The 26,265-nt window shown below is 35.0% G+C and overlaps 1 protein-coding gene across 1 annotated transcript in view; it reads left to right on the forward strand.

Moving 5' to 3' along the window:
* Positions 1 to 26,265, forward strand: part of PHKB (phosphorylase kinase regulatory subunit beta) — a 230,275-nt gene that overhangs the window by 72,804 nt on the left and 131,206 nt on the right. Inside the window, exon 8 of the mRNA XM_059381622.1 lies at positions 20,511 to 20,626. Coding sequence (XP_059237605.1) covers positions 20,511 to 20,626 — 116 coding nt within the window. The remainder of the gene's footprint in view (positions 1 to 20,510; positions 20,627 to 26,265) is intronic.

Below are 26,265 nucleotides of genomic sequence, written 5' to 3' on the forward strand. Positions count from 1 at the left end.
GATTTTGGTATATTCCCTCTTTCATTCTTTATTTTAGTATTTTGAATCCTATCTCCTTTTTCTTCATCAGTGTAGCTAAAAAATTATCGGTTTTATTGGTATTTTCAAAGAATCATTTTTTAGTTTCATTGATTTTTCTCTACTGTTTTTCTATTCTCTTTTTATTTCTCCTCTAGTTTTAATTATTTACTTCTGTTGGTTTTGTATGGGCTCACTTGGTCTTACTCTTCTATAAGTTTAGATTATTGATTTGAGATTGTTTTCCTTTTCAAATATAGGCATTTTTAGGTATAAATCTCCCTTTACAGCCTGCTCTTATGCATCTCATTATTTGTGATATGTTGTTGGTTTGTATTTGTTCATCTTTGTGTATTTTCTAACTTCCCTTGTGATTTCTTCTTTGGTTCATTGATTATTTAGTAGTGTAATATTTGATTTTCACATATTTGTGAATGTAACAATTTTCCTTTTCCCTCTGTTACTTGTTTATAATTTTATTCCATAATTGCAGAACAATTTGGAGTGATTGTAGTAAAATTATTGAATACCATTACTCTCATTTTTGTCTTTTTTTTCATTTTGGTTCCTTTTAATAATTTTTGTTTCTTTATTGATGCTATATATATATATATATATATATATATGTTTGTATATATATATTCAAGATAAAATTGAGTAGAGTTAAAAATGGACTAGTATGAGGCATAAATCTATAAAATGTAGATGTGGAAAAAATAGAAATTAAAAAGCAACTTAAGAACATAAGTTGAGAAATACGAGTCCCTTTGAATAGGGAACAGTGTTTAAAAAAAATAGAAAAGAAAGAATAAATCTTTTAGCTACACTGACGAAGAAAAAAAGTAGATCATCCTGCTTTGTCCACCCAGAGAGATTATAGTATTTCCCCTCCCCCCCCATTTTTTTTTTTTTAAAGATTTTTTTATTTATTTATTTGACAGAGAGAAATCACAAGTAGATGGAGAGGCAGGCAGAGAGAGAGAGAGGGAAGCAGGCTCCCTGCTGAGCAGAGAGCCCGATGCGGGCCTCGATCCCAGGACCCTGAGATCATGACCTGAGCCGAAGGCAGCGGCTTAACCCACTGAGCCACCCAGGCGCCCCCCCCATTTTTTTTTTAAGGTGGTTTTGCATCCTCTTGGCTTTGTTTGTATATCTGTAGTAGCCTCTGACCATTTTGGATTTTTTTAGGGTGCATTTTGCTTGAGTTGTAGCTGATATTTTGGACTCTATTCATTCACTCAACTATCCCTCAACAAAACGACTAGGAAGAGGAACACCCAACAAAGAAAAGAATCAGAGACCATGTCCCCCAACTAATTGATACGGATATAAGAAAGATGTCAGAGATAGACTTCAGGATAGCAATCATAAAGTCAATAGCTCGGCTTGAAAAAAGCACCAGTGAAAATATAGAATCTCTAATCTAAATAATATCTAATCAGGCCAAACTTAAAAATGCTATGAATGAGATACAGTCTAAGCTGACTACTCTAACAGCCAGGGTAAATGAGGCAGAAGAGAGAATAAGTGATCTAGAAGATAAGCTGATGGAAAGGAAGGAAGTTGAGGAAAAGAGAGATAGGCAGGCAGTAGCCCATAAGAAAAGGCTTAGAGAGATTAATGATGCCTTGAAACATTTCAGTGTCAGGACTATTGGGATCTCTGAGAGGATGAGGGAAGAGAGACATCTAGAGAGTATATTTGAGCGTATGCGAGTATATTTGAGCAAATCATAGCTGAGAACTTCCCTAATCTGGGGAAGGAAACAAACATTTGTGTCCAAGAGGCAGACAGGGCCCCTTCTAAAATCAGTAAAAAATAGATCAATACACTGACGTGTAATATTAAGCTTGCAAATAAAACAGCTGAAGAAACTATCCTGAGAGTAGCTACAGAGACAAGATTCCTTACATATGGAGGTAGGAATATCAGAAAAACATCAGACCTTATCCACAGAAACTTGGCAAGCGAGAAAGGTCTGGCAAAACATATTAAGGGTGCTAAGTGAGAAGAAAATGCAGCCAAGAATACTTTATCCAGCAAGGCTGTCACTTAGAACAGATGGCAAGACAAAGAGCTTCCAGGACTGGCAGAAACTGAAAGAATATGTGACCACCAAGCCAGCCATGAAAGAAATATTAAGGGGGATTCTATAAAAGAAGAAAGACCCCAAGAGTAATATAGACTAGAAATCTACAGAGACGATCTATAGAAATAGGGACTTTACAGGCAGTACAATGGCACTAATTTCATACCTTTCAATAGTTACTCTCAACGTGAAGGGCCTCAATGCTTCCATGAAACAGCACAGGGTTGCACACTGGTACAAAGACAGAACCCACTCACATGCTGTCTACAAGAGACTCATTTTGAAACTAAAGACATCTCCAGATTGAAAGTGAGGGGATGGAGAACCATTTATATGCCAATGGATGTCAAAAGAAAGCTGGGGTGCAATTCTCATATCAGACAAATTGGATTTTAAACCAAAGACTGTTGTAAGAGATGTAGAGGACACTATGTCATACTTAAAGGGCCTATCCAACAGGAAAATCTAACAGTTGTAAATACCTATGCCCCCAACATGGGAGCAGCCAACTACATAAACCAACTCTTCACCCAAATAGTCATATTGATAATACTAGTAGGAGATCTCAACACTCCACTCTCAGCAATGGCCAGATGGTCTAAACCAAAGATCAACAAAGAAACAAGAGCTCTAAATGACACATTGGACTAGGAGGACTTCCTAGATATATACAGAACATTCCACCCTGACACAACAGAATACTCATTCTTCTCAAGTGCACATGGAACTTTCTCCAGAGTAGACCCCATGCTGGGTCACAATTAGGTCTCAACTGATACCAAAAGACTGAGATTATTCCCTGCATATTTTCAGACCAAAATGTTTTGAAACTGGAACTCAATCACAAGAAATAATTTGGAAGGAATTCAAACACTTGGAAGTTAAAGAGCTTCCTGCTATAGAATGAACAGGTCAAGCAGGAAGTTAAAGAAGAACTTAAACAATTCATGGAAACTAATGAGAATGAAAACAAATCGGTCCAAAACTCACGGAATACTGCAAAGGCAGTCCTAAGGGGGAAATACATAGCCATCCAAGCCTCTCTCAAAAAAGTAGAAAAGTCCCAAATGCACAAGCTAACCTTAGACCTAAAGGAGCTGTACAAAGAGCATCAAATAAAACCTAAAGCAAGCAGGAAAAGAGAAATAATAAAGATTAGAGCAGAGATCAATGAAATAGAAACCAGAAAAACAGTAGAACAGATCAATAAAACTAGAAGCTAGTTCTTTGAAAGAATTAATAAGGTCCATAAACCTCTGGCCAGACTTATCAAAAGAAAAGGGAAAGGACCCAAATCAATAAAATCAGGAACAAAAGGGGAGAAATCACGACCAATACCAAGAAAACAGAGACAGTTATTAGCACTTATTATTAGCAGTTATATGCCAACAAGCTAAGTAATTTGGAAGAAATGGATGCATTCCTGGAAACTTATAATCTATCCGGACTGAAACAGGAAAAAATAGACAATCAGAACAGACCAATAACCAGCAAGGAAATTAAAACAGTTATCAAAAGCCTCCCTAAAAACAAGAGTCTGGGGCCAGGTGGCTTCCCAGGGCAATTCTACCAAACATTTATTTTTTTTTTAAAGATTTTATTTATTTATTTGACAGAGAGAGATTACAAGTAGGCAGAGAGAGAGAGGAGGAAGCAGGCTCCCTGCTGAGCAGAGAGCCCGAAGCGGGACTCGATCCCAGGACCCTGAGATCATGACCTGAGCCAAAGGCAGCGGCTCAACCCACTGAGCCACCCAGGAGCCCTCTACCAAACATTTAAAGAGATAATGCCTATTCTACTGAAGGTGTTTCAAAAAATAGAAATGGAAGAAAAAAGTCCAAACTGTTTCTGTGAGGCCAGCATTACTCTGATCCCCAAACCAGGCAAAGACCCCCAACAAAAAGGAGAATTGCAGACCAAAATCCCTGGTCAACATGGATAGATGCCAAAATACTCTCCACGTTCCTAGTCGATATATCGAACAGTACATTAAAAGGATTATTCACTACCACCAGGTGGGATTTATTCCTGGCATGCAAGGGAGATTCAACATTTGCAGATGAATCAATGTGATAGATCACATCAACAAAAGAGGAGACAAGAAACATGATCCTCTCAATGCAGAAAAAGCATTTGAGAAAATACAGCATCCTTTCTTGATTCAAACTCTTCATAGCGGGGGGTTAGTGGGAACATACCTCAATCTCATAAAAGCCATCTATGAAGAGCACACAACAAATAGCATTCTCACTGGGGAAAACCTGGGAGCTTTTCCCTTTATGTCAGGAATAGGACAGGTATGCCCAGTCTCACCACTGTTTTTCAATGTAGTAGTAGAAGTTCTAGCCTCAACAATCAGACAACAAAAAGAAATAAAAGGCGTTCAAATTGGCAAGGGTGTTGAACTCTTGCTCTTCATAGATGACATGAAACTTGGATGTGGAAAACCCAAAAGACTCCACCTCCAAATCACTAGAACTTGTAAAGCAAATCAGCAATGTGACAGGATACAAAACTAGTACACAGAAATCAGTCACTTTTCTATACACTAACAATGTGACTGAAGAAAGAGAAATTAAGGAATAAATCCCACTTAAAACTGCACCAAAAACCAAGATACCTAGGAATAAAACTAACCAAAGAGTTTAAAGATCTATACTCTAGAAACCACTGAACACTTATGAAAGAAATTGAGGAAGACGCAAAGATGGAAAAACATTCCATGCCCATGGATTGAAAGAATAAACATTTTGGAAATGTCTATGCTGCCCAGAACCATCTACACTTTCAATGGAATCCCTGTCAAAAGACCATTGACATTTTTCACAGAGCTGGAACAAACAATCCTAAAATTTGAATGGAGCCAGAAAAGACCCCAAATTGCTAGGGGAATGTTGAAAAAGAAAGCCAAAGCTGGGGGCATCACAATGCTTGACTTCAATCTATGCTACAAAGCTGTGCTCATCAAGAAAGCAAGGTACTGCACAAAAACAGCCACATAGATCAGTGGAATGGACTAGAGAGCCCAGAAACGAACCCTTAAGTAATGGCAAGGAAAGAATATCCAATGGAAAAAAGACAATCTCTTCAATAAATGGTCCTCAGAAAATTGGACAGCTACATACAGAAGAATAAAACTGGATCATTATGTTACACCGTCCACAGATATAAACTCAAAAGGATGAAAGACCTCAGTGTTAGACAGGAATCCATCAAAATCCTAGAGGAGAACATAGGTGGTAACCTCTTTGACATTGGCCACACAACTTCTTTCAAGAACATCTTCAAAGGCCAGGGAAACAAAAACAAAAATGAACTTTTAGGACTTCCATCAAGATAAAAAGCTTCTGTACAGCAAAGGAAACAGTCAATAAAACTAAGAGGCAACCCATGGAATGGAGAAGTTATTTGCAAATGACATTACAGATAACGGGGCTGGTATCCAAGATCTATAAAGACCTTTTCTAACTCAACACCCCAAAACCCAATAATACCATCAAAAAATGGGCAGAAGACACGAATAGACACTTTTCCAAAGAAGACATACCAAAGGCTAACAGACATGAAAAAATTTTCAACATTTGAAAATTCGAATCAAATCCACAATGAGATACCACCATACAATATTGCAGTTAGAATGCAAATATTAACAAATCAGGAAATAGCAAATGTTGGCAAGGATGTGGAGAATGGGAAACCCTCTTACACTTTTGGTGGGAAAGCAAGATGTTAACAGTCACTTTGGGAAAACAGTATTGGCGTTCCTCAAAAATGGAAAAAAAAGAGCTTCTCTCTGACCCAGCAATTGTACTGCTGGGTATTTACCTCACAGATACAGATGTAGTGAAAAGAAGGGCCACATGCACCCCAATGTTCATAGGAGCAATGTCCACAATATCCAAACTGTGGAAGGAGCTAAGATGTCCTTCAATAGATAAATGGATAAAGAAGATGTGGTTCATTTATACCATGGAATATTTTTGCCATCAGAAAGGATGAATACCTAACATTTTCATAAACATGAGTGGATCTGGAGGGAGCTAAGCTAAGTGAAATAAGTGAAGCAGAGAAAGACTTTTCGTATGGTTTCACTCATCTGGGATGGAGGAATAGCTGGGAGGACCATAGGGGAAGAGAGGGAAAACTGAATGGGAAGAAATCCGGGGGAGTCATGCCATGAGAGACTCTGGACATCGTCTGGCAAACTGAAGGGTTATAAGAGGGATGGGATGGATGGATAGGGTAACCACGTGATGGGTATTAAGGGAGGGCACATGTTGTTATGCGCACTGGGTATTAGATGCAACTAATGAATCAGTGAACACTACATCAAAAACTAATGATGTGCTGTATATTGGCTAATTGAACATAAAAAAAACCCGCTTTTTATATTTGTGTTGGATATATGACTGTTACTGAATAAATTTAGGGTTTTTGTATTTAATAAAGCTTGTTTTATGAATATTTGAAATTTATCTTTCATCCTTGGCTTTATGAAAGTTCTTTATGAAAGGATAGGCTAATTTATCCTGTATCTTTTGGAATTTACTAAAGTAGCTTAAATGAAAAGTTGCTTATTTTTTCTCATATAATATGATGCCTGTAGATATTTGACTGCTTGGTCTGTTTCTCTTTATCTCAAATGGCTGCTCTACTGGCATCATGGCAAAAAAGAAGGGGGAAGGTTGATAAAAGTGGTGCGTTAGCTAGTTTTTCTCAGAAATAGCCTTTAAAAAAAAATCAGAAATCTCAAAATCTTTCCCAAAAGTCCTCTGCAAATTCCTGCTTATGCCTTATATAAGGTACTTCCAGCAAAGGAGGCAGGCTGGGAAAGTAAGTTTTTTCTTTTTTTTTTTTTTTTCCTGCCTCTACAGTTGGTTTGTTCAATAGAAATGTAATGTGAGCCACTTACATAGTTTAAAATTTACAGTGGCTACATTAAAAACAGATGAAATTTCTTTTTATAATGTATTTATTTAATGCAATATACTGATAGTATCTTTATTTCAACATGTAATAAATAGAAATTATTATGTTGATATGTTACATTTTTATCTAAGTCTTCAAAATTGGTATGTATTTTGCACTGAAAGTTAAATTGGACTAGGTACATAGTAAATACTCAATAAGCACTGGCTAATGGCTACCTTATTTACTGTACATGGTTGTTTCCTATCTTTGCCTATCATTTACAGTATGTTGAATTTTCACAATGTTATAAAATGATTTTGTGTAAGAATCAGGAACTTATTTTCCTTTAGGTATTCTCCCATCTCCTTTCCCTCATTTCAAAACCCAGCTTTTCCTGATGAAAGAAAGCTTACTTTACCTCATTTTTGTATTTTGCTTGTGGGGTCTCCTGAGAAATTTAGTGTCTCATAAGCCAACTTGTTGCAAAAAGTTTGTTCTTTCGAGCCCTAGTCCAGTCATCCGAGTCATTGTGTAACCACTGCTAACACTCTGTGTCCCCATACCTACTCTGTCCCATGTTCTGTCTCTTGAAATGTTCATGTTCCTGAAACCTTTCTGCATACCTTAAATGGCAATTTGCCCTTCCCTTGTGGTGATACTTTACACATATTCATGCTGCATTACAGCGTTATTTAAGAGGTATCTTGGTTATGATGTGTTATAGAAAGAATTAAACACAAATTATCATCATCCATCACACAAATCATTTTTCCAATATTGCATCTAGGTTGGGGTGCTATAATCTATGGGGAATTTACAGACATTGGAGGAGGTTCGGGTTTGTTACTGTTAGAAAAATAGGGCCTTGTAATGCTTGCATCATTGTAAATATTTTAGAATAGATGCTAGAACCATACACACCTAGAAGGATATGGTTGGTATGATGATTTCCTGAGCTCTTTTCCAATCCAGTCTCCAAATATTTAAAAATAACAGTTTTATTCTATTTTTGCCAACAAAATAAAAATATTTCCCAAATATAAAAATGTGTTCCTAGTTCCCTATATAAGCTTAGAAATTTATGAATTGAATTTTGTTCATTTGTTTCATTGTCTGTGTAGTGTTGTTAGGAGTTAAGAGAGATGGGGAAATTTAAATAATGTTCCAATAGGATTGAAATGAATTTTTAATTGTCACAATAGCTTCCCATTTCAGGATAATATTATAACTTGGGGAATTCAAAAAAAATTAGGCCTACAGTATGTTGGCATACATTTCTTTACCTAATTAAACAATAAATGAGGGGCGCCTGGGTGGCTCAGTGGGTTAAGCCACTGCCTTCGGCTTGGGTCATGATCTCAGGGTCCTGGGATCAAGCCCCGCATCAGGCTCTCTGCTCAGCAGGGAGCCTGCTTCCTCCTCTCTCTCTGCCTGCCTCTCTGCCTGCTTGTGATCTTTCTCTGTCAGATAAATAAATAAAATCTTAAAAGAAAAAACAATAAATGAAACAAGATGGGATTGAGAGGGAGACAAACCATAAGAGACTCTAAATCTCACAAAAGAAATAGAGGGTTGCTGGGGAGAGGTGGTAGGGAAAGAGTGGTCGGGTTATGGACATTGGGGAAGGTATGTGCTATGGTGAGTGCTGTGAAGTGTGTAAACCCAGCGATTGATAGACCTGTACCCCTGGTGTTAATAATACATTATATGTTAATAAAAAAATTTTAAAAAGAATAGTGTCACCAAAAGATGTATTCTCAAATGTTAGTTATTACTGAAATAAAACTGACAGATTAAAAAATACCAATAATTTCATGAGCCACAGTAAGCTGGAATAGCCACTTCTCTTACTGCAGAAGTATATACAAATTATCTTAACTATATAAAATGGTCATTGTTTAATATGGATTCACTTTTCTATATTACCTATTTTAGGAAAGTAATATAATACTAGTAATTGTTAGTAGTAATGCATTTATTTTTCTAATGTTTATGTTTAATAAACAAAGAGTTATAACCTTTAGGTTATATACAAGTTAAATGTACAAATAGTCAGAGTCTTTATTTCTATTTCTTCAGGAAATGCTAATATTTTAGTTTAGTGAATGGCTGAATTACTTGTCTAAAAATTTTTAATCTGTTACATGGTATGAAGAAATATGTTCCCTGGTTAAATATCATTTGTGACAAATATTTCTACTTGACAATGAAATGACTTTTTATGACTAGAATTCATTTGCATTGGTCAAACTAAAATATATCATGTTTACCTACAAAGCAATTTTGAATAACCATTCTTGAATTACAGCATAAAATTGAACTTTCAGAATTATTCCAAATTACTCTGAGAGGAAGGCAAGATCTTCTGCAAGTTACTGAAATTTTGAACAATTCTCTTTCCATGTAATCAAGTAGCATTTAGGATATATAATCTTCCTATAATTTTTGTCAAGAATTAAAAGTCATTAATATCCTGTAGTGTGGCAGGAAAAACCTTTTTAGTGACTTACCTATTTTTATTTGTTTCTTAACTCTTCCTTTGCAACGTTAGTGCATTTTGATTTTGTTGCTATTAGTTGCAGGTTCTCCACTGCCCTGGTAATGAAGTCACTGATGGTAAGATGAGGTGCTAAAGTTAGAATTTAAATATTTGATCTGTGAATAATACTCTTTAGGGTATTGTTTTCCAGCTATGAAATTCCTTTATTATTATTTGATATCCCATGATGCCTGACTGGTAAGTCTTGAGACTTCAGTATTTTTCTTTTTAGAATTTCAAAATTCTGCTTATCTCACTTAAAAATTTGTAAAGGCGTTTTATGGGAATTTTAGGTCAAATTATATTATTTGCTATTTCACAGTTATTATTTGGTTGCAGTGTCCTGAATCTGGCAAAGGATATGTGGGTTTTCTTCAGTAGAATTATTATTAGGATGACAAAAATTTTGTTTTCTGAAATCCCTGGATGAAGATTCTTTAGAATTGAATGCCCCTACACTTGTCACCAGTAACAGTATAACAGAGTTAGAAGAGTAAGTCCTTATCAATGACAAATTATTTTAATATATGGAGAAGAGTGCAGGGTATAGTTCTGTTGGGAAAGACTAATTTTTAAATTTTAATATTCCTGGAATTTATGCATCAAATGATCCCTGTTTTAGGGGAGGGAGGGCTTTTTCTTCAACAATGCCGAAGTATGGAAAGGATAATTGGTTTTTCTGTTGGTGTTTACTGAGGTGTAAATATATGATTTTTTTTTTCCAACAAATATTTCTTGTGGACCTTTCATGTATAAGAAGGTAATGTGATATAATGGTGAATAAGACAGCTCATCCAAACTTAAGAAATCAGTGAAGGTTTTTCTTTTAGGGAATTTCCTCATCCAGGTTGATATCTGAAGGCAGTGTAGGAATTATAAGTGGGAGAAGCAGTAGGAAAAGAATCTATTAGGGAGAAATACTATGTAGAAATCACCAAACTTGGGAAAGAACATAGATGATTCTAGGAACTGGAAGAAGGTTCACTTCCAAGTGTTTGGGAACAACCCAAGAGAGGTAGTTGAGTACTTGTCATGAGAAATTTTTGTCATGTTTCTGTAAATGTGATAATACAACTGAATAAGCAGATTTAACTCCAAAAATATGTACTATTAGGTAAACTATAACAAAATTTATTAAAAAAAAAACTATATGACCAAGCATAAATGAAAGAGAAGGAAATTCCTAGATGCCAGAAATGATAAGGAAATTAGCAGATTTGTATTTGATTTGGTGATTTGGGTAAGCTCAGGAACCTAATAGATTCAGATATATTGTATCACTTAGCTATTCCAGTTTCTTAACAAAGTACAGCCAAATTTAGTGTCTTATTTACAAGTTTTGTTCCCTACTGGTCTATAGAAGAGCTGATCAGTTCTGCTGATTTGCCAATTCTGCTTGGCCACCTGAGCTCACTGATGCATGTTATGACTAGTTAATAGACTGACAGCTGATTAAAGATGACATTAACTGATATAAACCATCTCTGCTCTGTGTGGTCTATCAACCTCCAGAAAGGAGCTAGAATTATTCTTAAGGGAAAGTTAAGGATCTGAGAGAGCAGATGCATGCAAGGCCTTTCGAAGCAGAGGCTCAAATTTGGCACACCCTCACTTGTGTCACATTCTGGTGGCTGAAGTAAATCATGTGTCTGACCTCTTGTTCGAAAGAACTATTAAATCATATTTCAAGGGTCTAGATGAAGAGAAGGATGTTTAGTTGTGCAATCCCTGTGTCATAGAGCTTATGGGCCAAGAGTTTGAGTTTTTAAAAGGTCACATTGAAACAAGAGTTGTTGCCTGGGCTCATTCAAGACAAGATGTTGCATGTGAATTCTGTGTATGAACTTAAAAAGAACTGTCCTCTAGAAGGAGAATTTTAAAAAAACCTCAGGTCACTGGCCTAGAGAATAGGAAGCTACTATTGTCTAGGACCCTAAATTGAAACTTTTAAGCCTGTGCCATATGTGGATATGTGGTCTGATACAAAGGTAAAACTGCTTCTTAGGTACATATCCACAAATTAAAACCTTTACTGAAAGAAGTTAAATAATACAAATAATAATTACAAATGATTACAAATTACATGAGGAAATTATTCAAAACAACCACATACAGCAGATAGGAAAGCTTGCATGCCAAGAATTTTAGGTAACAGAACTGTTTTTAAGAGACTCTAAAATAAAAATGTTTAAATTGTTAAATATTAATATTAGATAAAATAAAGAATATATGAAAAAAAACCAAAAGTGATTATTAGAAATAAAGATTAAAGAACAACTAAAAAGTTAGTAATAAAGAGTAGATTGGACATTGTTGAAGAAGGAATTTATGAACTGGAAGATGGTTTTGGGAGAACAGAGAGGTAAAAAGAAAATATGAAAACAGATTTAAGATAATTGAGGATAGAATAAGAAGGTAATTCTTTTTTTAAATAAATGCTTTTTTATTTTATTTTTTATTTTTATTTGTTTTTATTTTTTTATAAACATATAATGTATTATTAGCTCCAGGGGTACAGATCTGTGAATTGCTAGGTTTACACACTTCACAGCACTCACCATAGCATATACCCTCCCCAATGTCCATAACTCCACCACCCTCTTCCCACCCCCCTCTCCCTGGCCACCCTTAGTTTGTTTTGTGACATTAAGAGTCTCTTATGGTTTGTCTCCTCCTGATCCCATCTTGTTTCATTTATTCTTTCCCTACCCCCCAAACCTCCCATGCTGCATGGAGATCATATGATAGTTGTCTTTCTCCAATTGACTTATTTAGGTAAGCATAATACCGTCTAGTTCTATCCACATCATTGCAAAATGGCAAGATTTCATTTCTTTTGATGGCTGCATAGTATTCCATTGTATATATATACCACATAAGAAGGTTATTCTTATGAATCATAAGAATAACCAGTAAAGAGAATTGGGGAAAGGCAATATTTGAAGAATATTTGAAGAAGTGGTGATTGATATCTGAATTGATGAAAGCATGAGTCTTAGAATAGATAAAAATGCATTCTCCCCTCCCACTGCCCTCCTTGCCCCACCTAGAAAACCCCTAGTAAATTATAGAACAAGTAATAGAGGAAGCCTGGGCCTCTAAATGATGTTGTGGAACTAAGCTGCCATGCCAGTCTGTGTTGTAGAAGGTTTATGGTTTTTTTCAGTTAAGAAAATTATTTTGATTGCTTAAAACAACTTAGTGATACTCAGATGGATGAAATGTGCAACTCTTTGTTTATAGCTCTAAATGAGAAAGCTCCTATGTAGGGCCACACTGGGGTTTGTAACTGAGGACAGGGTAACAAGATGCAACTATAGGAGACAACTTATGTATAGCAAGGAGGGTGGAGTTAACTAGGTTTTGTAGTCTCTGTTGTACTGGCTAATTTAGTACTCCTGTGGGCCCCAGGGTCTGTCTCTATTTTTATGGTATCTAAGTCCTGAAGTAATTAGGGTGAGTGCAAAATGCATGGAGTGTAAGAACCCAGTTAGGGAAGTGGCTGAGATATGAACATAATCAGTACTTAATCCTCTATCTTAACACAGGAAGAGCCTCCTTCATCCAGGTCTTCAAAACTGAGAAAAGGACTGCTTAAAACAAATAAGTAAACAAGACTATATTACACATAGACAAACTGTATGGTATAAGAAATCAATTATAGCTTAAAATGCCATTGTATTTGGGGGTTTTCTTTTTACAGCAGTCTTTTTTTTTTTTTTTTTTACCCCATATGTTTAAGGTAAAGGTGTAAAAAGGGACATTGCTTAATGATTAAAGAAACATTTCTCTGTGAAGATGAAATAGTGTTGTATAAACCTAACAGTATATCCTCAAAGTACATAAAACAAAAATTTAATGGAACAGGTGGGAGATTTTTAACACATTTCCCTTAGAAAATGATAAACTGAGAAGACAAGAAAAATCAAAGTTATAATATATATTATTTGACTAGCACAATTGGTCTCTACAAAATTCGACAAAGACTAAATGAGTAACAAAGAACAAATGGATATTTTCTCTGACCACATTAAATTTAGAAGTCAATAGGTAAAAGATATCCACTAAATATCCTGTTTTTGGAAACAAAATATACACTTCTGTTTTATGATTTTGAAGAAGTAATGAAAATGGAAATTGAGAAATAATGTGGAATGACAGTGAAACACTATGCACCAAAACTTGTGGAATGTAGCTGTGAAGTTATTCGTAGGCAATTTTTAAACTTTGAATGCACATATTAGAAAAGAGTTACGATGAAAAACTAGCAAGTTAAGTATCCTATTTTTAAATTCATAAAAAGAATACTATAAACATGAAGCAAGTACAAGGAAGAAAGTAATAAAGATAAAAATAGGAATGATTATATAAAATATGAAGTTAGAATAGAGATTGCCAACAAAGCCAAGAATTGGATTTTTTAAAGGTTAATAATTTAAACCAACCTCTTAACAAAATTTGCCCAGGAGAAAAGAAATACTTTTGGACATATGAATAATATTAGGAATGAAAGGAGAATATAACTACAAATAAGTAGACATTTAAAGAGAGAGACTATACCATAAGAAATTATTTGGCAATAAATATCAAAATGATTCCAAATGGAATGTATTCTAGGAAAACCCTAAGTTACTGTTATAAGTTGATTTGTGCCTCCCCCTCTCCAGCTTCTACAAATCTATATATTAAAACCCAAAGGCCCCATACCTCAAAATGTGGTCTTGTTTGAAAATATGGCTGTTCCAAATGTATTTGGAGATAAGGCCTTTAAAGAGGAAAGTTTAAATCAGGCCCACAGGGCGAGACTTAATACAGTCTGACTGGTGTCCTAATAAGAGGAAGGAGTTGGAACACACAAGAGAAACCAGGGGCCTATGTGATTAGTGGAATAATCATGTGAGGACAAAGTAGCAAGAGTGTGGCCTACCTGTAAGTCAAAAAGGCCTTAGAAGAAACCAAATCTGCTGGCATCTTGATCCTGGTATATGGCCTCTACAACTATGAGAAAATAAATACCTCTCTCAGTATGTTGCTATGGTAACTAATATAGTTACTAATACTAACTTAAGAAGTAGAAAAATAAAATAGAATTATATTATGATATTTCTTAACATTTTTGTTGTTGTTGCCCTCCAGAGTGGGGAAAACTATGTAAGTTTTCTGTAATGTGAGAAATTAGGGAATAAGATTTTGTCAAGGTAGAGTTGAGTATTCCAGGGCCACGCACTCTTCTAATAAGTAAGATTTTTTCCTTTTGCTTCTGAAAACTGATTTTTACCCTCTGAGGAATGCATGATCTACAGCCTTTGAGAAAAGTAAATTATTGGTAAGAAATCTTTCCCCTTCCCTCTCAAACTCTCCAGAAAAACAACTCTTCCAGCTAGTTCTGTAGGGAAACCCACCAAAGTTTAAAGGAAGGGGTAATTTCTGATAAAACAGGGGAAGCTTCCCATTAAGTTTTATGAGGTTGCTATAATTTTATAAAAGTTGACGGAGGTAGTATGTGAAAAATCAAATTCTTTTTAAAATGGTTTTAGGTCATTAACCATTTCTTCAACAAATTGAGTTGCTGTCATGTAGAAATTACTATTCTAGGCACTAGGGATACAGAATGATGAAGACAGACAAGGCACCTCCCTGCCTTGTAGAAATTACATTTTAGTTGGGAAAATTGGCAGAAGCTTACTAAAATAGAATGAAAGATAAGATTCAATGTAGCAAATTCAAATAGCATGGCCTGATAGAGAATGACAAATATACTACTTTTGATTAAGTGGGCAGGGAAGTTTTCAGATCCTTAATTGCAGACCAACTCCAGCTGGCAAGGGAAAAGCAGAGAAAGAGGAAAGGTGAAGAAATGAAAATGTGAAATGAGTCATGGATAATATATAATTTAAGTTACATTTGGCAACAAGTAATAGAAAACCCAACAAAGAGTGCTTTCAACAGATGTAAGCTTTATTTCATGTACCAATATTTTTGGTGGTTGGAAGTCCTGAGCTTTAACATTAGCTGATCAGTGTCATCAAAGATATAGACTGGCTTTTCTCCTATTCTGCCGTTTTTAACATGGGACATTTATCCAAATAATCGTTAATAAAGGTGCTGTTCATCTAGTTATCATGTCTACACTAGTAAGAATTGGGAAAGAAGAAGGGGATTTAAAAACAGTTCCTAGAAGCCTTACCTGCTGTGACCTCATTGGTCACCAGTTTTCTTTTTTAAACCATGCAGGGCATTTTGACAACATCTAGTAAAGTCGAAAGTGCACTTAGTCTATAATTAAGCAATTCAGCTTCCAGATACATACTTACGCTCTTAGCATATCAATTATACCTCTTTTTACTTGTTACCCTTGAGTTTGTAATATACATTTACAACTAATCCAAGTCCACTTTCAACTAACACTGTACCATTTCATGTGTGGTATTTCTTAATAACAAAATAACCCTAATTCCTTCCTTGTATCTTTGCTGTCATTAACTTTATTTATATATAAGGGTACATTTAGATATAAAAATACATAATCAATTACATTGTTGCTATTTATTATTTTGAATGAACTGTTATCTGTCAAATCCATTAAGAATAATAAAAATAAAGAATTTTATTTCACCTTCACTTATTTATTTATTTTATTTTTAAAAAGATTTTATTTAATTATTTGGCAGAGAAAGACAAGTGAGAGAGAGGGAACACAAGCAGGGGAAAATGGAAGAGGGAGAAGCAGGCTTCCTTTGAGCAGGGAGCCCAATGTGGAGCTCGATCCCAGAACCCTGGGATCATGACCTGAGCCAAAGACAGACAATGACTGAGCCACCCAAGTGTCCCTCACCTTCACTTATTTACATTTGAATTTCTGTTTATTATTTTCTGTCTCTCTAAAGAACTTTTAACATTTCTTGCAAGACAGGCCTACTGGCAATAAATTTCCTCAATTTATGTTTACCTGAAAAAGTTTTTATTTCTCCTTCACTCTTGAAGGATAATTTCACAGGGTATAGGATTCTAGGTTGATGGGTTCCCCCCCCCCCCCAGCACTTCTAGTATTTCATTCCAATTTTGCTTGAATGGTTCTGATAAAAAGTCGAATGTAATTCTTAGCCTTCTTCTACTATAGGTAACATTATTGTTTCCTTTTATTTTTTTCTGGGTTTTTTTTATTTAACTTTGAGTTTTTTGTTATTTGAAAATAATGTGCTGAGGTGTCATTTTGGGGGACATTTTTCATACTTAATCTTCTCTGAACTTCCTTTATATGTGGTTTGGTATTTGACTTTTAATATGGGGGTATTCTTAGTTGTTATTATTTAAAATATTTCTTCTATTTTTTTCTTTATTCTCATCCTGATATGCCAATTACATGTATATTACACCTTTTTTAGTTGTCTCACAGCCCTTGAATATTCTGTTTTGTGTTTTTCAGTCTTTGTTCTCTTCGCTTTTCAGTTTTCAAGAATTCTGTTTATATAGCCTCTGGCTGATATTCTTTCTTCAGTTGTGCTGATATCTGATAAGTTCATCAAAGGCATTTTAATTTCTATTATAGCATTTTTTTATATCTAGCATTGTTGAGGAGTTTGTTCTTCGAATGTCCATCTCTGATTACATTGCCCATGTGTTCTTGTTTACTACTACTTCATTCGACAGATTCCATATCATAATTAGTCAGTTATTTTAAATTTTGTCTGATAGTTCCAATATTCCTGTCATATATAGTTCTGATGTTTACTTTGTCTCTTCAGATTATGTGAGCTTTTTTTTTCCTTTTGATATGCCCTATAACTTTTTCTTGATAGCTGGACATGATGTACTATAAAAAGAACTATTGTAAATAGGCCTTTAGTAATGTGGTTGTGAGATATGAGGGGAAAGGATGCAAAGTATTCTGTAATCCTAATCAGGTCTAGTCTTTTAGTTAGCCTGTGGCTCTGGACTATGAACTTCACAAGTATATCTCATATTTTTTTTTCCCCTCTCACCTTGGGCAGAATAAGATGGCTATAGTAGGCACTAGTTGAGTATTTCTTTTCTTCATGTGGAAGGGTAGAGCTGACTGGAATTGGTATTTCCCTTTCCCCAGGTCAGTTAGGGCCTAATAGGCAAGGTCTGGTTAGTCAAGGTCTGTTAACTAATTTGAGGCCTTGTTATGAAAAACAAAATGTTCCAATGTAGAGATTTCCCCCACAGTCTGGAAGTAGAGTGTTCCTATGGAACCTTTTGTAAGCCTTAATCTGTAAAGTGAAGATTATCCCCCACTTTCTCAAAGTTTGTATTACACCACTTTGCTTTCACAAAAGACTTGCATTAGTATAGTAATGGCTGTTTTTTGTTTGTTTGTTTGTTTTTGTAAAATTGAAAACCCTCATTGGATTTCTTTCAATTAGTGAAAACAGGTAGTAATGTAGGTCTTTTGTAAAAGTGAACTAGCTTAAGAACATTTAGAAAGCACAGATAGTTGTATTTCAGAATGGTTTCTTTTCCCCTCCCCCTTCTGGAAGAAATAGATTTTCCTCAGACATTTTCTAAGGGAACCTGGTGGAGTTTTTGCAGGTAAATCTCAGTATATAGTGGGGAACTACTTATGACTTCCTCCTGGAGCTGTATACTCTCAGAGCTTTAACTCTCAATTTTTAACTGTGCCTCTACCAGCGCAATTACAGTTCAGGTTTTACCACCTTGGCTCTGGTTCCCAAGGTGACTTCTGCTCATGAGTCTCTACCCCAGGAAGCCATGGCTGCCTATATTCACTTGTAGGTTTCCTCTGTCTTAGGGCAGCAGTATGTTCTGTCTCCATACCCCGCCCCCACACTTTATGGATATAAGGAGGGTTGTCAATTTTTCAGTTTGCACAGCTTTTTACTTGTTAGGAGAGAGTGGAATGGCAATTCCCAGTCTCTTTACTTGTGGAACTAGAATGTAAATGGTATTTTAGTTTTCCTCACGGGGCTTGTTAGCCAAAAATGCCTTTCCAGCCATTTATACCATGTAGGCATTCTGAGCAAACTGCTTACTTGGGCCTAGTCCTGTCCTAAAGCCCTCCTAAGAGAAGGAAGGAACAGGAATATAGATTATATACTTGAGAAGTTTTTTATGAAAGGAAAGAGGACTTAGATGTTTTCAAATCTTTAAACTTGAAGTATTTTCTGTATGCATTATATAATCTAAATAATTCTAAAGACCATAGAAGAGCTAAAGTTACCAGGTTTTGTGACAATGGACCAGGATTCTTCTACAGGCAGGTTTCCCTATGGTGTATTGCAAGAAACTGGGAAAGCCGGGGAGACCCTCAATAATATTTAAACTAAAAAAAATAATAACATTTAAACTAAAGTTTTTTGTAGGTATGTAATGCTTCACTCTTGCGTAGGGAAGTTATGGGACAGGTGTGTGTTTTGTGGAAATATAGAATTATCTTATGCTCTTCTGTTTCTTTGAGACTCCAACGCCCTTATTGCTTTTTTCTTCACTGAAATTTGTCAACTGTTTTTGACCCTAAGGGCAAACATCTCTGTTGGGATACAGGGTGGAAATGTCAGGAATTCTGACATGAAACACAAGATGAAGCATTCATGTTTTGTGAAAGCATCTGGGTAGACTGCTTTGTGATCAACTCTTGGGCAATGCCTTTGTTGACTCTGGGCTTAAATACTTTGTAGAGATCCTAAAGAACAAAGAAGAATCATTTTAAGAGGCTGTGGTTTTCTCTGCTCTGATTTCTCAAATAACTCTTTTCTTTGCTTTCTTCTACTATAATTTGGCACAGTTTCTGGTATACTGGTGAAATCTTGCCTTGGCTTTTTAATTAACGTGTCATTTCAAAAATTTTGTGTATACTTTATTAACTATAATTTTTAAAAATACAATAATTACAATGGCGTTGAGGTTTTTTTTTTTTTTTTACTTAGATTCAAATTAGCTAACGTATAGTGTAGTATTGGTTTCTAGAGTAGAATTTAGTGATTCATTACTTAAATAACACCAGTGCTCATCCTGACAAGTGCCCTCTTTAATGCCCATAACCCATTTAGCGTATCTCTCCCATCCATCACTGTGTCATTCTTAAAAGTACATACATTATATTAATTATGTGTATGGGGAGAGGTGGGAGATACATATTGCCACTTCAGAAGGGATCTTGAGATGGAGATAGTTAGGTAAGTGCACATACTCAATTTGCGATATTGAACCAAACATGGTAACTAAATTTAAAGCATTGTAATTAAGGCCAGTTGTTCAGTTAAGATACTGTCTTCCCTAAAATGAACAGTTCTTTAAAATAAGAACTGGCTGTAATCTCTGTTTTCTAGAGTTACTTTTGAGAGTTTAACTTTCATTATTTGTCTGAAATCTTTACAAGGGAACTGTGACTCTTGGCTTGTTGGTTGGTGCTCATTTCTATCCATTAGCTTTGATTTCTTAAGAATGGGTATCAACAGTTGTAGAAAAGACCAAAAGAATATTAGATTCCAGGATTAATAGACTCAAGACTCCAGGTTAATCTTAACGAGTCAGTTAATGGATTGACTCATTTCAGAACTGAGAAATACCTTTTTATCTCTAAAGTTTTAGATTTATTTAACATTTTATATGAACATTTTAGATAACAAATATTTATTATAAAATGATGCTTTATATTTTTCTTAATTCTCAAGATACCCAGTGTCTATGAATAGTAATAGATACATTGCTGAAAAATTATAAGTTGGAATATTGACCGGGTTTAAATTTCATTTCTGTACTGTATATTAAATTCTCAGTTGAGGCTTCATATTAGAAAAACCAGGTATAACAGGGTACTCATAGTAATATAAAAAACAGTAATTTAAACATACTAAGAAAGTATTGGTACCAAGTTATAATTGGATTTCAAATGATAATCTAATTGCTCTTATCAGTATCTAAAGTTCCTGCTACTATATGTGTCCTTATGTTTCATTTTTTATTTTTTAGGTCTCTTTTATTCAAAACCTTGTATTTTGTGTAGAAAGAGTTTACCGTGTACCTGACTTTGGTGTCTGGGAAAGAGGAAGCAAATATAACAATGGCAGCACAGAGCTACATTCAAGGTAACTTGGTGATTCTTGAGTTTTTAAAAAAAATTTAAATGTGTGGAATTTGAATAAAAATCAAAGTATTAGATTGCAACTATCGTTTCTATGTTAACTTTCATCTCTTTTTTTCCTATATATGATGCAGATGAAATTCACTTAAAATTAAAGCAAGAGACTACTCTCAGGGCCCAGAAACAGATGGAAGAAAAAAAGCAGGATATCTTTCCCAACTTCCCGTTGTTTCGGTACATGCATATTGGCCTCCAGTCCAAGGCTTGGCCTTCCTGCTCAACCAATTATTTCTCTTTTTTTCTTCTTGAAATGATACCATTTGAAAGATCAAATACATTAAAATTGCCAAATACCAAATGTATATTCATTGCACATGAAATTTCCTTCCATATTGTAGAGCTGGCCTAACCAGATACCCACATCCTTCATACAAAACTTAACGTTTACTGTTTTCTGTAGGAGATGTGATCAACATCTTGCATTCTGGTTTAGTGGGGTTCATAAACAACAATAGCTTATGACTGATGTTAGTGGTGTATGAATTTCCTTTACTCTTTAAGGTTAGGGAAATAGCTTTAGTGACTGACTGCACCTTTTACTGAAAAGTTTAGCTCTACTGCACCAAAAATAAAATATCTAGGAATAAAGTTAACCCAGGAAGTTAAAGAGCTGTACTCCAAAAACTATAAAACATTGATGAAAGAAAGTGAAAATGACCCAAACAAATGGAAAGATATTCTATGCTCGTGGATTGAAAGAACCAGTATTATTATACGGCTCATACTATCCAAAGCAATCTACAGATTTAATGCAATCCCTATCAAAATTCTAATGAAACTTTTCACAGAACTAGAACATTAATCCTAAAATCTGTATGGAACCACAAAAGACCCCCAATAGCCAAAGCAATCTTGAGAAATATGATCAAAGCTAGTGATATCACAATTGCATATTTCAAGATATGCTACAAAGCTATGTAATCAAAACAGTATAGAACTGGCACAAAAATAGACATAGATCAATGGAACAGAATAGAGGGCCCAGAAGTAACCCATACTTATATGTTTAGTTAACCTGCAACAAAGGAGGCAAAATTATACAATGGGGAAAAGATAGCCTCTTCAACAAATAGTATTGGGAAAACTGAATAGCTACATGTGAAAGAATGAAACTGGACCAGTTTCTTATACTCTACACAAAAGTAGACTCAAACTGGATTAAAGCCCTGAATGTGAGTCCTAAAACCATGACATCCCTAGAAGAAAACCTAGACAGGAATTATTTTGACATTAGTCACAGAAATATTTTTCTCCTCAGGTAAGGGAACCAAAACCAAAATCAAATTATTGGGACTACACCAAAATAAAAAGCTTTTTACAGTGAAGAAAATCATCAACAAAAAAGGCAACCTACTGAATGGGAGAAGGTATTGCAAATGGCATATCTGTTGAGGGGTTAATATCCAAGATATATAAATAATTTATACAGTTCCACTTCAAATAAACAAAGAATGTGATTTTAAAAATGGGCCGAGTACCAGAATAGACATTTTCTCAAAAAAAAAAAAAAAAAAAACCCACAGAGACAAACAGAAACATGAAAAGGTGGTCATCAGGGAAATACAAATTAAAAGCACAATGAGATATAATCCCACATCTGTCAGAATGGCTACATCATAAACACAAGAAATAAGTGTCAATGAGGATGTAGAGAAAAAGGAAACTTTCTGTGCTGTTGGTGGGAATGCAACAATTATAGTATAGAGGTTCCTCAAAAAATTAAAAATAGAATTACTATATGATCTAGTAATTCTGCTATTGGGTATTTACCCAAAGAAAGCAAAAACACTAATTTGAAAAGATACGTACACTCCTATGTTTACTGCCGCAGTGTGTAATACAGCCAAGATATGGAAGCAACCCAAGTGTCCCATCAATAGATGTATGAATAAAAAAGATTATATCACATAGGATGTGATATCTATATATATTCCATTATATCTGTATAATGGAATATTACTCAGCCATAAAATAGAATGAGATCTTGCTATCTGTAACAGTATGGATGGACCTAGAAAGTATAATTCTAAGTGAAATAAGTCAGTCAGAGAAAGACAGATACCAAAGACAAATATGATATCCCTCATATGTGTAATTTATAAAACAAAACATTGACAAAAAGAGACCAAAAAAACCAGAGAACGAACTTGGGGTTGCCAGAGGAAAGGTTGGGGGATGGGTCAAATAAAGGGGATTAAGAATTCACATATCTTCTAATTTTTTTTTTTTTTTTTTAAGTAGGCTCTACATCCAATATGGGGCTTGAATTTATGCCCCTGAGTTTAGGAGCCTCATGCTCTACTGACTGAGCCAGCTAGGTGTCCCAAGAGTATATGTTTGTTTGTTTCTTTGTTTCTTTCTTTCTTTTTTAAGAGGGAGAGTGGGAGTTGAGGAAGTGGAGGGAGAGACTATTAAGCAGACTTCATGCCCAGCATGGAGCTTAGTGCAGTGTTGGATCTCACAACTCTGAGGTCACTACTTAAGTGGAAATCAAAAGTCAAGACACTTAACTGACTGAGCCACCCAGGTGCCCCAAGAATATACATGTCTTGAGCATTTAGTAATGTATAGAATTGTTGAGTCATTGTGTTGTACACCTGAAACTAAAATAACACTATACGTTAATTATACTTGAATTTTAAAAAAAAGTATCATACAATTAATTAGGCTTCTCAATTTCACACTAAAAGATTTAAGATTTAAAGGTTATCAACTATAGTTTAGATCATTGGGACTTAAATGAACTGTAGAAACAGATTAGGAATCATTAGTTAAAAAGATATACTTTTTTGAATAGAACGACTAATCATACACAAAAAAATTAAGCTGATCTAAGATACTTAGTAAACTAAAAATTGGCTCCAGATCACTAGCTGTATATCCTCATGCCTCAGTTTCCTCATCTACAAAATGAACCAACAACAGTTTCTACTTTATAAAGTTGTTGTAATGATCGAGTTAACATATACAAATCATTTGAATACCTAAGCAGAAGTAAGCATTAGAATGCAAGAGTACTTACACATTTCAGAGTATGTTAATAACAAATATTGAAACAAAGAAGATTTTTCTATTAACTTGAGGAAACTACTTTATACACATTTTTCTATAAGTTTATGATTTATATGAGGCATTTTGAAATATAGAGCAGGATAGTAGCAATCAGGAAAGAAGTCAGTGGAGTAGAAAAATGATTTATGGGAAGTTCATTTCAGGCATTAAGCAAATTCTGGAAAATACTAAAAATAGGAAAATAAATAGAAAGTTCTATTTCAGCTATCATTCAAATTAAGTTCTTAACATTCCAGATTATCAGTCAAATTGCAAGAAAGTAGATCTAATTAGAAAAGGTGATTTTTAAAAATTATGGACATTGGGGAGGGTATGTGATTTGGTGAGTGCTGTGAAGTGTGTAAACCTGGTGATTCACAGACCTGTACCCCTGGGGATAAAAATATATGTTTATAAAAAATAAAAAATTAAAAAAAAATCTATCTTCTTTTCAGTATTTCTGATTTGTCAGTACCCTTCCCTGCTTTTTAATAACCATTTAGTATATTCCATTGTGAACCCACTGACATTCTCAGTATATAATATTTGGAGTAAGGGTTTTTCTGTTTATTGTTTTCTGTTTACTGTAGTAAACTCAGGACGAACCTTGGGTAAAGGTTACCATTAACCCAAAAAATGAGGGTATTGGAATGTCCCCCGTGAAAAAACAGAGAGGCTCCAACAAGTTTGCATGTAACAGAGGTGCCAGACTTTTAAATTGAATCATTAAGGATTTTATTTCAAGACTCAGAAGATTATTATGTGATGTTCTTTGCTATGCATGCAAAGTCAGTCTTAATTTGTGGCAGGTCAGTTTTATTCAAATGGATGGGAAATTGAAGTTTGCCTTTTAGATTTGGATAGTGGGTTTTACACATTTAACATTGATTTCCCAATTTTCTATGGTGTATTACTTTACAATTCCCCAAAAGAACTTTAAGCATTTTTTCCCCCAAACATTTCTGAACTCCGATCTCTACAAGCATGTTTTGGATGTGTTATGTCTGGTGCCAAAAGGGTGTTTTGAAACTGCAGGAGATCTGAGCCTCATGGCATTTATGGGCTCAGTAATGGCAATGGTGGTAGGAGGCTGGTAGCCTGCACTTACACATAGGTAGTAGAATGTAGAGCTGCTACTAGACAGGGACACTTCATCTATCCCAGAACTATCTGTTCTAGTTGGATGTGACCTTTACTGCTTAATACAATATCTTTGTTATATCCAAAGCTGTTCTCAGGATGTTTCAGACATCCTGAAATTCTGTACCCCTTAAATAGTATATGATAATTGCTCCCATAAGTAAGTATTCATACTGTCCTTTGTCTTCTAACTTACTTTTCCTCTCTTCATCTCTGTGCTATACAGTCTTTCAGCAGGAGTCAGTAAAAGAGCACAATCTGACTAGTTCCTTGGTGCTTACTAAAGTCTTGGCCAGAGTGACTGGCTTGATTAAGTGTTTCTTCTTTCCTTGCCTCATTGCACACATCCCTTCTAAGCTGCACCTTGATCAAAGAAGATTTCTGCCTCTGGGCCCACAATATGCATGCTGTAGTATTCTGAGGTCAGAGGCTCCCTCTTCAGCATCCAAGCTCAGCTGTTACTCAATAATTGAAATCTCTGGTACTGTACAGTTACAGAATATTTTTTATTTAGGCCACATCAGGAGCATATTACTGCCTTTTATACAGAAGAAAGTTAAAGGTTAGAAGGTTTTGTGCTTCTCCCCCTACACACACCTTAAATAATACAAATCACAGTAGAGCTAGAACTGGATTCCAGGTGTTTGGCCTCCAAATGGAAAGTTGTTTCAACTATATCTTGTTGTAATTTAAAGTCTTAAAAAGTTTCCTAAAGTTTGAAGTAACAGCAGGGTGTGCAATCTTGGTGAAATTTTGGAAAGTTTTAAGGATATCTTTAAGTAATCATTAAAGTTTGATTCAGCTTAATGCTTTGGTTAGTCCCTTGCCGATCTGCCCTTTTCAGCTCCAGGTTTGCTGGTATCTATTTTAGTTCAAATTCTTTAATTATTTAGTATTTCTTAGATAAACCCCAAAGTATTTTGTAAAAAGTGATCTCATTACATTTATCTGAACCCCATTCTTGCAGCAACCTCACCTTTTTCGAGGGCTTTAATAAAAGGGTCTATTGCTCTAAGCTTACAATGAATCTTTTTTAAAACATTTCCTAAGTAACCATTCCCAGTTTTCTGGTCTTTCTATTGACCCTATTTTCCTCAAGCAATATGTTCCTTTCAGTTTCTGCTAAGGTGTCTGGAACCATACCAGATAATTCTCTTTTCTCCTGTTCAGTCTCAGTCTTTGAGCAAGTTCCTATACATTTAAATATCCTCTTCTTTGATTTAATTATATTTTCCTCCATATATAATTTTGGTACATATTTATTGTAGCACTAATTCTTAACCCCCAAAGTTAAATATCCAAGTAGTCTTCTCAACCTTTTTAAGTTTATTTATGTATTTTTATCTTAATATTTTCCCCTCTTCCCCCTTAATACTTTCCCCTCTTAATATC

The sequence above is a fragment of the Mustela nigripes genome, chromosome 17 (assembly GCF_022355385.1).
Source record: "Mustela nigripes isolate SB6536 chromosome 17, MUSNIG.SB6536, whole genome shotgun sequence".
NCBI lineage: Eukaryota > Metazoa > Chordata > Mammalia > Carnivora > Mustelidae > Mustela > Mustela nigripes.